This window comes from Hylaeus volcanicus, chromosome 4 (genome assembly GCF_026283585.1).
Source record: "Hylaeus volcanicus isolate JK05 chromosome 4, UHH_iyHylVolc1.0_haploid, whole genome shotgun sequence".
In the NCBI taxonomy this organism is placed as follows: Eukaryota; Metazoa; Arthropoda; class Insecta; order Hymenoptera; family Colletidae; genus Hylaeus; species Hylaeus volcanicus.
The window spans coordinates 14636753-14651247 of NC_071979.1; the positions used below are offsets into that span (position 1 = coordinate 14636753).

The following is a 14495-nucleotide window of genomic DNA, read 5'->3' on the forward strand; positions in this document are numbered from 1 at the left end:
GACCTTCGAAAGTAGAATTAAATTCTTATCTTTGCGATATAATTCAAAATTGTCTTAATAATTTTTATTCGATTAAAATACATTCATATTTTGTAACTTACTTTTTTTCTAAATAGAATACATGAATTTATACGTGGATTACGTGGATATAGTTAGAAGATTAATGTGGACCTATTTGGAATTGATCTGAAACTGTATGGTAATAAAGTTTGTTTTTATTGGGTAGTGTTTAAAAAATCTTACTGATTTGATTTGGATAACTTCATTTTTGAAGAACTGTTATATTTTTAAATTGAATAATTTAGTGCTTCCCTTGTGTGGTCGTACAATTTTGTTTGAAATTTTAATTATCGCACACATGAAAGTTCTCAGATGAATAAGGGTATGGATTTTGTGACACGATTATTTTTTTTTTAAATTATATGAAAACTGATATAAAAAATTCTTTTTTCAAATTCAACTTCATCGTCACTATTTAATTCACCATCGAAAACTATACATAAGAATACGTATTTACAAAATTTTATCTGGAAAATGACTAGTAGTTGATCCTCGCACGATCGATCTCCGTTAAACAGTAACAATCAACGACAATCAATTAATAATATTAGTTACATCGAACGAAAAATACAATTTACAACAAATAAAGAGAAACCCGACATGCCAGCGGCTCGCAAACTTCTTATACAAAAACCACTGAAAAATCATAGCAAATTTACGAATTTGGCGAACGTCGCGATTACGCTCGTCGACCGCGAGCGCAACCAGTTAATAACGTAAATCCGTCGCAAGATGGACGAGCGTTCTTATACGGATTCTTGATAGCCAACGCGTAGGTGTAATGTGTATTTTTTCTCGACGACGTATCGATCCTCGATGATGCAGATTAACAATATAAACCATCTTTTCGCCTACGGGTCAATGCACAGGGATTAGGGTTAAAGAGGTCGGTGACGACGCTCCGCGGCGGGACGCTCGGCTATGCGGAAATCGTCGCTCTGAAGGTAACCGGCCTCTTCGGAAGGCAACACGGCTCGTGTTGCGGTTCAGAAATCTCTTCTCGTCGTCGCTGCTCCTGCTTCTTCTTCTACCCCTTCTTATTTTTCCTCTATCTCTTCGTCGTCTTCATCTTCTTCTTCCGTTGCCGCTTATCCCCTCACCGTTCCTTTGCCAACCCGTTGTCGGGCTTTCTCCTTTGATCTCCGGCGTCCAGTAGCGTTCCCGCCGCTCCACACTTTGTTTCCATGTTCCTAGTTCTATCTCCGGCGAGTTTTCTCTCCGCACTCCTAGACGCAGTCCTATTTCTAGTCGTTGCCTCGTACGGTGCTTTCGGTGTAGCGTTCTCGTTCGTTCAAAGCGCGACGACACCGTGCTTCGGCGTGGAAAACGCCCCCGTTGTCTCCTAGTTTCGTTAGCGGAATTAACGTTGGACGTTTCACACCCAGGGGAAAGTTTGTTTGAATCCTAGCATGGTTTTGGGGCGTACTTTAGGGGAGTAGATGAGCAATGTTGGATGGAAGATATTTGTTTAATGGAATAGCTCTTTTATTTTACAGTAGAATTAGTATACGGTGACGACAATATACACGCACATTTTATTTTATTGTAAGGAATAATATACAGTAAAAATAGTACACATGTACAATTTGTTTTAAAGTAATAGATAGTATACCTATACATTTTATTTTATGGTAATAAATATATCGTGACGATAATATAAGTGTACATTGTATTTTATAGTAAAAAATAATATACAGTAACGACAATCTACACATACATTTTACTTTACAGTGAATTATAATATACAGTAACAATAGTATACATGTTCCTTTTATTGTACAGTGAACAAAAATATATCGTAACGATAATGTACGTATACATTGTACTTTATAGTACAAAAATAATATACAGTAACGAGAATCTACACATACATTTTACATTACAGTGAACAAAAGTGTACAATAACGATAATATGCACATGCATTTTATTGTGCAGTAAAACATAATATACAGTAACGACAATCTACACATACATTTTATTTTACAGTGAATTATAATATACAGTAACAATAGTGTACATGTTCCTTTTATTGTACAGTGAACAAAAATATATCGTAACGATAATGTACGTATACATTGTACTTTATAGTACAAAAATAATATACAGTGACGATAATATACACGTATGCATATACACATATACAACGATAATATACATAATATACACATGCATTTAATTTTACAAAAAATCAAATATCGAACACACAAGTGTAACAAATAAATACAATAAAACGCCGATTGAGAAAAGAATACTAAATTGAATACTGAATCTCAAAATTGATGCACAGGATATCAAACAACATTTTCTTGTGTGCGAACTGAAATGCCAGTTAATTGTTTAAAAATATTTGACAACGAGGAACCTATCACACCGAAGTGATGTCGTCGCGCTCTGTCGTATTTGGTTTTTGGTTGGTAATGGTATTTACTTTAAGTTACAGTATTTAGGTATATCTCTGGGCATGCCTTGGATTCGGAAGAGCAATGAGAAACGAGATAACCCCAAAACGATCCACTTTAGGTTTCCACCCCCCAAAAACCCACCCACCCACGTTACCCCTATGTTTTGGTCCGGTAGCGATTTGGTTTTTACCCGTAGTGTTGACCTACTTCTAGGGACTTCAGGAGCAAGGGCATAATATCTCAGCGCAGACCATCATACAACTGAAAGTAAGTGCGCCTGCTCTTTGGGAGCCCCTCCTCTCTCCTTTTTCGTTTCCTTATCATCGATTCCCCAGGCATTCGATTTGGTATTCTACTCGCGGGTCAGGTATTTGTTAAATCGCCGCTCTTTTGATGCGACAGTGTGCTCAATCGATCAGTGCCAATTTCACGGAACAATAAATCCCGTTCTATCCACCTGCATTTGACGCAGATACGATCTCCGATTTGTACTATCGACGGCTATTAACCGAACCCACGTCGAGGAACTTTAATATTCGGACGCTACGCGATCTTCGTTTTGTCAGTTGTAACATTTTTTTATTTAATAGAATAATTTCTCAGTAACCTCTCGAGGAACGACTTTTAATAGACGCTGATATAAAGACATTTTTCAAATAATTTTAATCTTTTTACACGATGACGTACGTACGTTTTAATTATATGTTACTCATAACCAACAATTTATATTGTTGTCTGTTGACAGCACCATCAACTTGAAGTATCAATGGAATTGCCTTGGAAGTTGTCTGCAGAAAAAAGATTGTTCTATAGAGAGTCAATTAAATGAATTTTTGTTTGTTCTAATCGAATACAAAAAGAAATTTTTATTTGTAAATCCATTTTAATATACAAATATGCTGTTTCTGTTTAATATGGTTCATTTTCTTTCACTCTAAGAGGTATTGCAATCGTAACTACTAGTAATTTCAATATAAATGCAACCGCACACATATGTGCGCGTGGTCCCTCAAGAGGTTAAAAGCATTTCACTTAATAAATTAAATAAATTTTCAAATTTTAATTGAATGATAAAAACATTTTTAAAATAAAAATTTTCAATTATATAATTTCTTTATCGTTAAATCATTTTATTTGCTAAATAAAATAAATCTCCAACTGTTAAATAATGTTTCTTCTTAAATACATAATTACTTTTACGAATTATATCACGAGTAGAAGCGATTTTTTGGAGTCCTGGTAAAATTACACACGAAACAGTCTGATTTAACAAATTTATGTGATTATTATAATTATAATCACATAATATTATAATTATAGTTAACGTGAAGTTTATAAAAGCTTTTGAACAGTTCCATAGTGCAGGAGTTATTGATGTTGAAATTAACTTGTTGTTATAACTTATTATTAAATTATTAAATATGTATTTATTATAATTATTATTAACTTACTATTAAAGTTGACAAAATGTGAACTATTAGACATCGTTTTCTTAGAAATTTATTGTACAAGAAATGTTAACTAAACGCATAAACTTTACACTTTTGTTAAGTAAATCTCGTTAAATATACGTCTACTAGTTACATACCAACTACTTCCATCGCAGAGAGAGTTAAAAGCGACAAAGTGAAACTTGCAAAGTGTCCGAAAATTAAACTCGCTCACCGTGTACTAAAATTCGTCGAGATAGCATTTTTCGAGCATTCTCGGTCATTTAACATTCGTAATTTCAACAGTTTACCTAAGATAAACCCTAGAGATGAACAAGCGGGACAGTTCTGCTACTCCAATTTTAAACGCAAACGCGAATCAATTTTGAATTGAAGATTCTTTTGCTTGGGGAATCGACGACGCGTGAAAGAAGTCTCGAGAAACGCTCTTATTAGAGGGATTTAGAAAATGGAGCGTGTCGAGCCTTCTTTTTAGACCTTTCTTAACGAAACATCTATTTACCTAGCACCTTCTTATTTTACGATTTCATGCCAAGTATCGTTTCACTCTATTATACCCGTTTCCTCAGGGCCGTGCAGTAACTTTGGAACAGTCTCTATAATTCTGTAACCTTTTCTCTTTCTTTTTCGCATCAGAACTGTTTAAGAGGCATACAGTAACAGAATCGAAAATTTCAGAACAGGAAAGTAACAGTAATCGAAAGCTTCTTGCTTCGATACGTTTTCGTTTCAATTTTATCGTAGTTAAATGGATGAATCCTGTCTAAGAGGCGTCACCTCCGTTCGATGCCTCTTAGACGCCGACCAATCCCAAAGACGATCGCTCTTGTATACCCTCCGAGCTAGAAGTTGTTCCATGAAATGGCAGGGACAACCACGCGTCTCTTACAGAGTTCTCGCGCCTCTCAGACAGGATTCGCCTCAGTTACTATGTTAAAGCACGATGTGTGTTCGACAACAGACGAAACAAATGCGAAGAAACATCCTGGAGACGTGAAAAACGAAGCACGACCCTGTTTTTCTCTGCATGCTAGTTTATCTCCAAGCAGCTCACGCGAAATCGAACGCACCTGTATGAACAAAGGTGCTCTCGCATGTGCGTGTACTGCATGTTACTCGTTCCACCGTTTTTTGGATATGTGATCTTTTGGAAGCGTAGAACGATGTAGCATAGCGAGCTGGAAAGGAAATTAGCGAAAAGAATTCGGGTCGGATTCCCAACAGGAGGTTAGTCACTCCTCTACGCATGCGCATCTTTAGCATATTATTGGCCGAAATTGTGGTATTTAAAGACTTAATCTAAATATCTAATCAGAGTCACGGAATAACGTTGTCTATTTCTAATTAATTGCCGCCATTTTTCAGCCAAGTAATAAATATATTCATACGTTTGTCACACATCACAAGTGTTTACAGTACAAGTACAACCTGCACCTATGGCGTTGTCGATTGGTAAAAGGTTGTGAAATTCTGCATTATGTCTGAACTCGTAAAATAAAGTCTCAAGGCAGATTCTTATATCGTATTATACTTCTTACTATATTTTTTTAAATATCCTTTTTTAATCATGTTTTTCAAGAATGCTTTTTACGAACTATTTCTTTTCCGCAAACTTTTACCGATCGTGGACAAAATATTTAGGAAGCGAAGGTAAACAATATTTATTCGTCAGAAGAATGACCCGGACTTCAGCGTACGAAAGTTAAAACACTATGATTTTCAAATTTTTCGCAGAATTAGCTGAAAAATGACGGAACCTAACTTTGACATTATTTCGTGACTTTCATTAGAGAGTTTCTAGTTGTATCTAATTAACGAAGACGAGAAACGCATGAAATAAAAGACTAAATAGGGACCAGTAGAAGGGCTACGAAATCATCAAAGGTGAGGATCGTGCGGAGACAAAGGCTGCTAGCTTTCTTTTCAGCTCGCTATGGTACAACCCGCGACTCTTGATTAAACGCATTCAATCTTTTACTATATTATTTTCTACTTATTCTGAAATTAATACTATATTTCTAAAGCAATAGGCCCTATTTAGATATTTTGATTAATCTCCTATTTAATCTGAAGATATTCTTTATGCTAAAGGATACACATCAGCTTGCGTCATTTGAATAAACGCATAGTAAATAAAACGTAAAAACAAAACAACAACGTATAATGGAATTACTGTAGTGTAATGGAAATACTTTATTAATACTTTGTACATCTACCTGTTTAAATATCTTTCTTCTTTTGAAATTTTAATTTTTCCTATTTCTTCAAAATTCAGTTGCACTAATCGACCTATTTTTTCGTTTTATAGGCTAATTGATATTGACACTGTTTACCATGCGAATTTCTCTGTCTTACACAAGTTACTAATCATCATAGTAATAATAGAAAAGCAAGGCTTATTGTTAGTTACAGAGTCAACAATAAGAGTACGATTACTCAAGTGACGCAAACTGATTTGAATCTTTTTAATGAATAATTACTATTTTTTTTTACCAAATAACAGAATATTCAAGACAACTGCGTATACTTTCATTAAATGGGATCTATTGTTTTACAAAACTAGAATTAATTAATTTGAGAGCAAGTAGAGTATAGTATAAGAAAAATATTATTTCGTTTAACCAAGTGTCGCTGAATATATGTGTTACGTGTTTTCGATAGAAGAATGCGCAACCGAGTCTTTTGCGTAGATGTGCGAGTAGGTTTATGCGTATGTTGACGTGTACACACGCACGTACACACACATCTTTTCACTTCAAACAGGGACGGTAATTTAAATCCACCATCTCGCGGTACGCGAAACTTTTGTAATTACCAGCGATTTACGTAATTAATGTAATCGTGTTTTGATTCGCGATTAAAGTTAATTGTGTACGGAGCTGTTAAATTTGATGTTGCTTATTAGCTTTTATTTATCAGTCGATGTGAGATTCGACGTTTCAAGTGTGGCCACTTGAAGCCTGTACTTGGGCATCGATGAAGGTAGTAAAACGAATTCGTATTTCGTATATTATCCAGACCTGGGCACTTTTGAAATAACATTATTTTAAACATTATGTCAAATAACACATTACTATATTTTATTATTATTATTTGAGATAATTATTGGAATAATTGTGAAATTGTTCTTCAAAATTATATCGGATGATATTGCATCATTTTGAGGATTATTTCTGTCGTTAAAATTGAAATACAATAATAACGAAATAATTCGTTGAATTGATGTTTTTTATTTTCCTTTCAGTTGAAATTTCACCAGGTCTGATATTATCGAATGATGCTTTTTATAGAAGGCGTTGGTGATCCTGTAAACTTTCGACGAATTACCTATACTTCAGTTTGTGATATTAGCATATCTATAATCGTGATTATGGAATATAAATGAATACACTTTCACCGTATTACAGCACAAAGACACTTGCACTACTTGCAGTTGTTACCTGACACATGCACGTCGCTCTGAAAACTCAAAACTGTGCGTGGAAACTACCTTCGTACACTATTATTGTGAAAGTATAATAAAGAAGTATTCCCTTTCTACCAATCGCAATAGTAACTAAATCTAAATAAAAAAAATAACGTGCTCTCATTATTATTTTTTTCATCGCACAAATGAGTAAACGTATATTGAATAATTAACAAATCTATTTTAAAAACACCCTGTACAGAGAATCAAATGTTTTACTTTCGGAGAAACTATTAGGTCTATTTAATTATATTCGTTTAGTGCAGTCATAAAATTGGGGATATAAACATAAAATTGAGATTTTTAATTTAAAATTAATAATTTTAATGGGAAGTTATGAATTTTAACATCTACAGTGAGTGTAATAAGTATTCGTACAGCAATCAATTTAAAATAAATGGTTCCTGTACGAATACTTATTACACTGACTGTATGTACATTATAATGTTTTCATCAGAGGAATAACTGTTGCGCAGTCCTTTCAAAAATAAAGGAGAAATTCATGTTGTTCTAGTGCTTTTATCAATCTTTTTTATTTACGTATACAACGTAATTTTTCTGGCTAAAGCAACAAAGAATTTATTTGAGAAGTTTCCTTGTATCTCCAACAATTTTTAAGATAACATAAAGGGGTGAAACATCGAAGGGAAGTTTGAACTCTTAAACTTGAGTTACCGAGATAAAAGAAAACACTTGTCCTTTATTTTTGGCAACCCTCCAAGCTTGCAAAGTTTCCTCAAAATCTGGTGATGAGGGTCCACACAGATGTTCCTTCTTTCAGACCTCTTGCTAAAGTTAAAAATAAAGGTCTAAATCAAAGCTGTTTCAATAAAATAACACACCGTAAAGCTAATTCTTTTTACATTTGTTCTTTAAATTATTCGTTAACAAACTTTATAATATTGCATGATTTTAACCATTCCAATTTCACATTAAAATTACTAATTTTACATTAAGCACAAATCGAACAAAATTTAATTTAACGAATTTTAGGAGAATTTTCTATTAATGATGCATTTCTACACTCATTTGGTTTCCATCATTTCATTTTATTTTAACTTTATAATATTGCACAAATTTAATAATTTCAATTGCACATTGAAATTACTAATCTTATATTAAATATATATTGGACAAAATTCAATTTAGTGAATTTGATACATCGATTTGGTTTCCTTCATTAATAACAATAATTATTCTTTATTTTACTTCTATAAAGCCAAACAATTTATACACAATTAATACAAAGTTTTGAATAAGAATAAATAGAAATCATTATTATACTCCAATTGAACTTTGCCTTATAATTGAAGATAATTGGAGGTTTATCGTAATTTAAATACGCACCTGATTTGATAAAATACTCAAGCGATGACGATCGTTGTTGTTAAACGCTTATGCCCAATCACGAGTGAAATAGTTTGGAGTTCTCAATTTACCTACAAAATTTCATTAAAATTCAGATATTGCATTTCGTGTGGTTGCCTTGACGAGTGCTTAGTGTGGCCTACGATCGAAGTTATACACTTTGAGGTCGAGACTCGACAGAATCTAATTGCAGAAGTCTGTTCTGAACAACTGACGCATGTGGAATTAGCGCTGCAACCATAACGGACAGCTTTATCCAGCTCACAGTAGAGTTTTCTTTTATCGAGGCAACGCAAAATCACACGTGGCGAAACGAACTGCTGCAGTAGGATTGGTAAATGATAACTCACCTGATATGCTTTTCCTAATATAAATGAGCTCAAACATGACCTTTTTCGATTTGCTATTAATTATATACAATTGAGAGTGTTTCAAAGGTGAGTCGAATAATCTATAATTAAATGTAGTTCGAATTAGATTATGTTTGAACTTGTTTCCTTTAGAAATAGTTCGCCAAATCATAGATAATACATATTCTGATTATGGTATATTGAGAAATAGGGACAAAATCGGTAACCATACTTGTTAAAGGTCTGCGAGTAGAATCGCTTCTGTGATCTTTATCGAGGTGTTTATCCTGTATCAAAAATGGATAAAATAATCCGTCCAGCACACTAGTATTCTAAAGGGTTTTTTAAAAAGAGCTTTAGGGTTTTGTTTTTTAATAACAATAATACGTCTGTCAGGGTAATCGTGGTATGCACTTAAACACCATCTTCCAGATTTGTATATAATTATATCTATTTTCATTTAAAATACAATAAAATAGCATTTAAACACCAGCTTATGTATTTATATACATATTTAAAAAAAAACATAGTCGACCTTCATATCTCCCTTACGCTTTCACCGATAAAAAAGTTATTGGCACCGCGTTACGTGCCCCTCGATATCTAACAACTCTTCTTCGATACTTTTTTTTCTATCGCTAAAAGGGCGCGAATCCCTGTTTTAAATGACTTACCTTGTTTTATAATGACTTTATTTGGAAACATCAAACCAATGTTTTAATTTACACAAATTTTTTCAATAGATATGAGGGGTACGAATACTTGTGAAACTTATGTGTACTTTCATTACACAGAAATAAACAAAAACCTAAACACCGTCTGTTACCGTCTGTCTAATTAAAATCATATATTCGTTTAATTAAAATACATTAAAAGACCATTTAAATACCATCTCTCACATTTAATTATATTACATGCACTTGCATTTTAAATAAAATAACCAAGCATATTGCGTTATTAAAAAACATCCCCTAGCTCCTTTTGGAAAACTCTTTTATTACGTAAGCATTGAACGTTGAAACTTTATCAAACACCCGATCAATATCATACCCTGACATCCAAATGTCACAATTTGCGACTACGTTTTCCACCCCTCCTAACCAGACACGTTTTGCATAATTATTGCAGAGTACTTATCAAACACACAACACACCGATGCTTTCGTTTCCACGCACAGTTTTTCCGCGTGCTTTTTCTTCGCCTCTGTCCGCAATCTTCTTCCACCTGTTTACCATTTTTCTCTGAACCGACAGCTCTCTCTCTCTCTCTCTCTCTCTCTCTCTCTCTCTCTCTCTCTCTCTCTCTCTCTCTCTCTCTCTCTCTCCCCTTTATTCTTCTGTCTGCCTCTGTTCGTAATCACCATCGACGAGTTTTCTCCGTTGCTCCTTTTCCATTTCCCTCCGTCTGTGGCACAAACCGACGAGCACCGAGAGACACTCTTGTCGAGGGCTCTCGCCGGAAGAAAGCGGTAACGACGTAACGCTCTTGGAACGTAACAGGGAGAGCCAGGAGAACCTGGGCCGCCGGGGCCACCGGGCCCCCCAGGACCCGAAGGGCTTCCTGGACACGAAGGCAGGCAAGGAGTTCCAGGCGACGCCGGCCCGTCAGGCGAAAAAGGACCACCAGGACCGATCGGACCGATTGGTCCGCCTGGAACGCCAGGGCTTCAGGGTGCCAAGGTAAATTGTCGCTCAACTTTTACACCGAACGTTCAACAGTCGTAATCGTCGGTGACAATTTAATACATTGATCGCTTGGTCATCCATGTATACGTGACAGGGCTTTTCGCTAATTGATTCTGAACAGCGAAGTTTCTTTGGCGAAGTCGTAAAAATAAGTACAACTTTAGATTGAATAAAAATAAGTTTCAGCTGTGTAGATACGAAATGTTAGCCTCATATTTTTCACAAGTATTAGTCTGGCAATGAACGTATTAGAGGATTTAAATTTGTCCTAGAGTGACTCGTGTGTCCATCTATAAGGAAATTTTTAAAAATAATCCCTCGGTAGCTTATATGCAGTTGCATTGTTAAAACGTATATATTCACGTAATTAACAAAAATATTTTCCTAATGATAAAGATGCATATAAATAGAATCTAAAAAGAAATGTCAGGATCTGCATTTATTTTCTCAAAATTAATTCCCAAAGAAGATTATGATCTTCATCTTATGTTCATGTTTGCGATGAAATTTGTACTTATGGTTCGTTATAACCATAGCCAAAACAAGTAAGAAAAAAATTGCACAGCTCAGTTGAAACAGTGTGAATTTTAATAACGTAAATCAAACAATATACGCGTTCAATGTATAATAATAATAATAATAATCATGCGACATTCAATAAAGAATGAACCTTGATCTATACGGACCACGAACAAAGCTAAAGATTAACTTAACTAGATGAATACAATTCAAGCTTGAGTATTATTTGCATAAAATATTCGAGAAATAACTATTTAAATGATTAAATAGTTATGATGCCATTATTTGACTGGATGTTGTTCTGAAATAATTCTGCGTTAATTTATTTGAACAACTAAATGATTCTCTATCACAAAAAGTAATTATTTATTGAAGTTTTTATTCGAACAAATAGTAATTCCCCTAAGCAATAATTTCACTATTATGCTAAACTGTTCGTATTCGATACTAAACAAATATTGATTGACTGGATACATACAACCATTAATACACAATCGATACTCGCAATGCAATCGCAACGTTTAAAATTCTAAATTATGCAGAATATTTGAATAAAGTAAAATAAAATGATTTGAAAATAACTCGCTCAATTTGGACATAAAATAAACTTACTCCTCAAAAGTTACTTTCAAGATAAATAAACTACCAGTGATCGAAATTACTCGCTACCTTAAATTGTTATTTTATATTATCGATCCAAATAAAATTTATCCAAGCCTGTTGCAAACTGACCTAACGACAATCACTTTTGGTCACAAATAAAATATCATCGAACTCCTTCGACCTCTTGTAAAATTCACAAATTGACGGTACCCTCGTAATTCTGTTGAGATCTGACGTCTCATTTGCTGGTTTTTGCGTTAAATTAATTGGTGGATGTAGCTTAGCTATGTTATAGAAATTCGCGATGGTATAACAGAGCAGTTCGAAGTTTACGAACCGTTCTCGAATCCTCCGAAAGTTCTTCCATCGTAAACAACGAGGTCGGATAACCCGACTTGTCCTACTTTATCAGGGCCATTGTTAGCGTCGTTCCAAAGCTACGACGTTCATTAATCGAAATTACATTATTCGCAGGGTGACAGGGGCGATAAAGGCGACCGTGGTTTAACGACGTCCATATCCGGCGAACCGTTTGCAACTGGAGTATTCGAAGGACCTCCTGGTCCTCCAGGACCACCTGGTAAGCATATAGGCGGTACAATTTTAATTCTCTCGAGACTGATAGCCGTGAGCATAATATATTCAAGCAGCTCAGGTTGACGGCTGCTCGAGACTGTATGAATTTATGATTTCCGACTCTCAGACGAAGAAAACTTTTAAGATTATTACCAGACTGCGGATGCTTATGCATTTATGGCAATTCCAAATATTTCAGTATAAATAACGATGTAAAAAAAAATGCAAAAAAAAATATAAACAATAATAATATATGTGTTATACCGTGTAGAAATTGAAACATACTATTCTTCTCTGTACCTTTGATAATATGAATTTGCGTAAACAGTCGCAGTCTATTAATTATCCAGGCGTAAAAATACTTTAGGCTTGAACTTCGGAGTATTAACTGCGTTATTAGTTATCAGTGGCAGGTGGAATTCTATTTGTTTATCCTTTTGAGACACATCTGTGCATACGTAGAAATAATTTAATCGAGTACGATAGTAAACATTCATACTTGTGCAATATTTAACATTTTCAATGAACGTGAGAAATCTATGATCAAATAAAACTTATTTTGTGGGAACACTAACATTTGCTTCATCTTTAGTTGTACAGGAATTAAAACGAGATTTATCATAAAGCAAGTTCTTTTTTTCTTATAAAAGAGTTGCATCATTTTAGAATATTCTTTTGTATCATTTGTTAGGTGAGCATTTATGCATATCTATTTATATATTTATATATATGTTTACATATATGCATAAATGTATACTTGACAAATGACATAAGAGAATATGTATATTAAAATGGTGAAACTTTTTCCGTATATATAGCAATCATAATATAATATCTCAATAAGTAGACCATAAAAAATCGTGAAATGTATATAGTAGGTTCTATGTTTTCAAATATTGGCGATTACTATTATACAATGCTTAACGCTTTTAATTTATAATATAAAAGTATACCTATGTTTTCGATTTAGTATCATTAAACTGCTGATATTCATGCATTTATGATAAATGTAAATATACAGATATATCCAAGGATATATACAAATGCATAAATACGTTGAATGTAAAAAATATAATACTCGTAACAATATTTAGACGTCAAAATATCCTTTAATTTACATTTCTGTTCTTCATCTGTGTATATAAAGACATGAATTTGCATAAATATTTGCAGTCTATCATACAAGGAAACACTGTCTTGTCGGTGATACCATCGGTTCCTCCGGATCCTATCTGTATTTTCCAGGCAAACATGTTTGTGTTTGCAACAGCTTGGGAAATACTCGTGTGTACACACTTAAACTGGACGTACTGTAGATTCTAAATATACATACAATTACGGAGAGAACCGCAGGTATTGACTTCTCCTTATGAATGTTTGCTTTTTACGCTCAAGTCAAGTTATCAATAACAGTGAGGTGGTCTCAGAAGGCTGATAACTAATGATGCAGCGGATTACGTGTTGATAATATTCGAGCAATTCGATATAAAAATGCTTAATAGAAAGTATCAAGGATTATTAAAAATTTCTGGTGCCCAGTTGGTATCAATTATCGATACAAATCTTTTTGAAAAATTACTCACAGAGATATTTTTAATCACTGGCTGATATTAAACTTGGTGGTATTTTAGAATAAATATCCATAAGTTTCGGGTCAATAATTAAAAAAGTACAGCATATGCATTACAGACGTATCAGAAATACAAGATAAGGTCTAATCAATATAAGGTAAAGAGCGCAAGCAAACAAATACAGCCACTAATTATTACAAAATCTAATCTTTGTAAATAATTATCAATTATAATATTAAAGCAAATTCTTCGAAATATTTTCGTAACGTAGTAAAAGTTTAAACAATTTTTTATCCAGTCAATAAGTCTTTAAAACCTTCCCCAAATATTCTATATTCACCAGTATACGCGCAACCCAGTAGTAACCGTTTAAATGTTAGCACAATTTTAACGACATCGAATCTGTCCCGCGATACGCCGAGAAATCGATCGTACGATCCGTA

At 33.9% G+C, this 14495-nt stretch overlaps 1 protein-coding gene across 12 annotated transcripts in view; it reads left to right on the plus strand.

The window, feature by feature from the left end:
• Positions 1–14495, plus strand: part of LOC128875607 (collagen alpha chain CG42342) — a 238599-nt gene that overhangs the window by 182191 nt on the left and 41913 nt on the right. For 8 of the 12 annotated variants that reach the window (XM_054121318.1, XM_054121326.1, XM_054121321.1 and 5 more), the window contains 3 exons: positions 917–1004; positions 10598–10777; positions 12380–12485. In XM_054121318.1, the coding sequence (XP_053977293.1) occupies positions 917–1004; positions 10598–10777; positions 12380–12485 (374 nt within the window). Of the gene's footprint in view, positions 1–916; positions 1005–2676; positions 2731–10597; positions 10778–12379; positions 12486–14495 lie in introns of all 12 variants that reach the window. The other 4 variants (XM_054121319.1, XM_054121323.1, XM_054121320.1 and 1 more) reach the window with 2 other exon arrangements.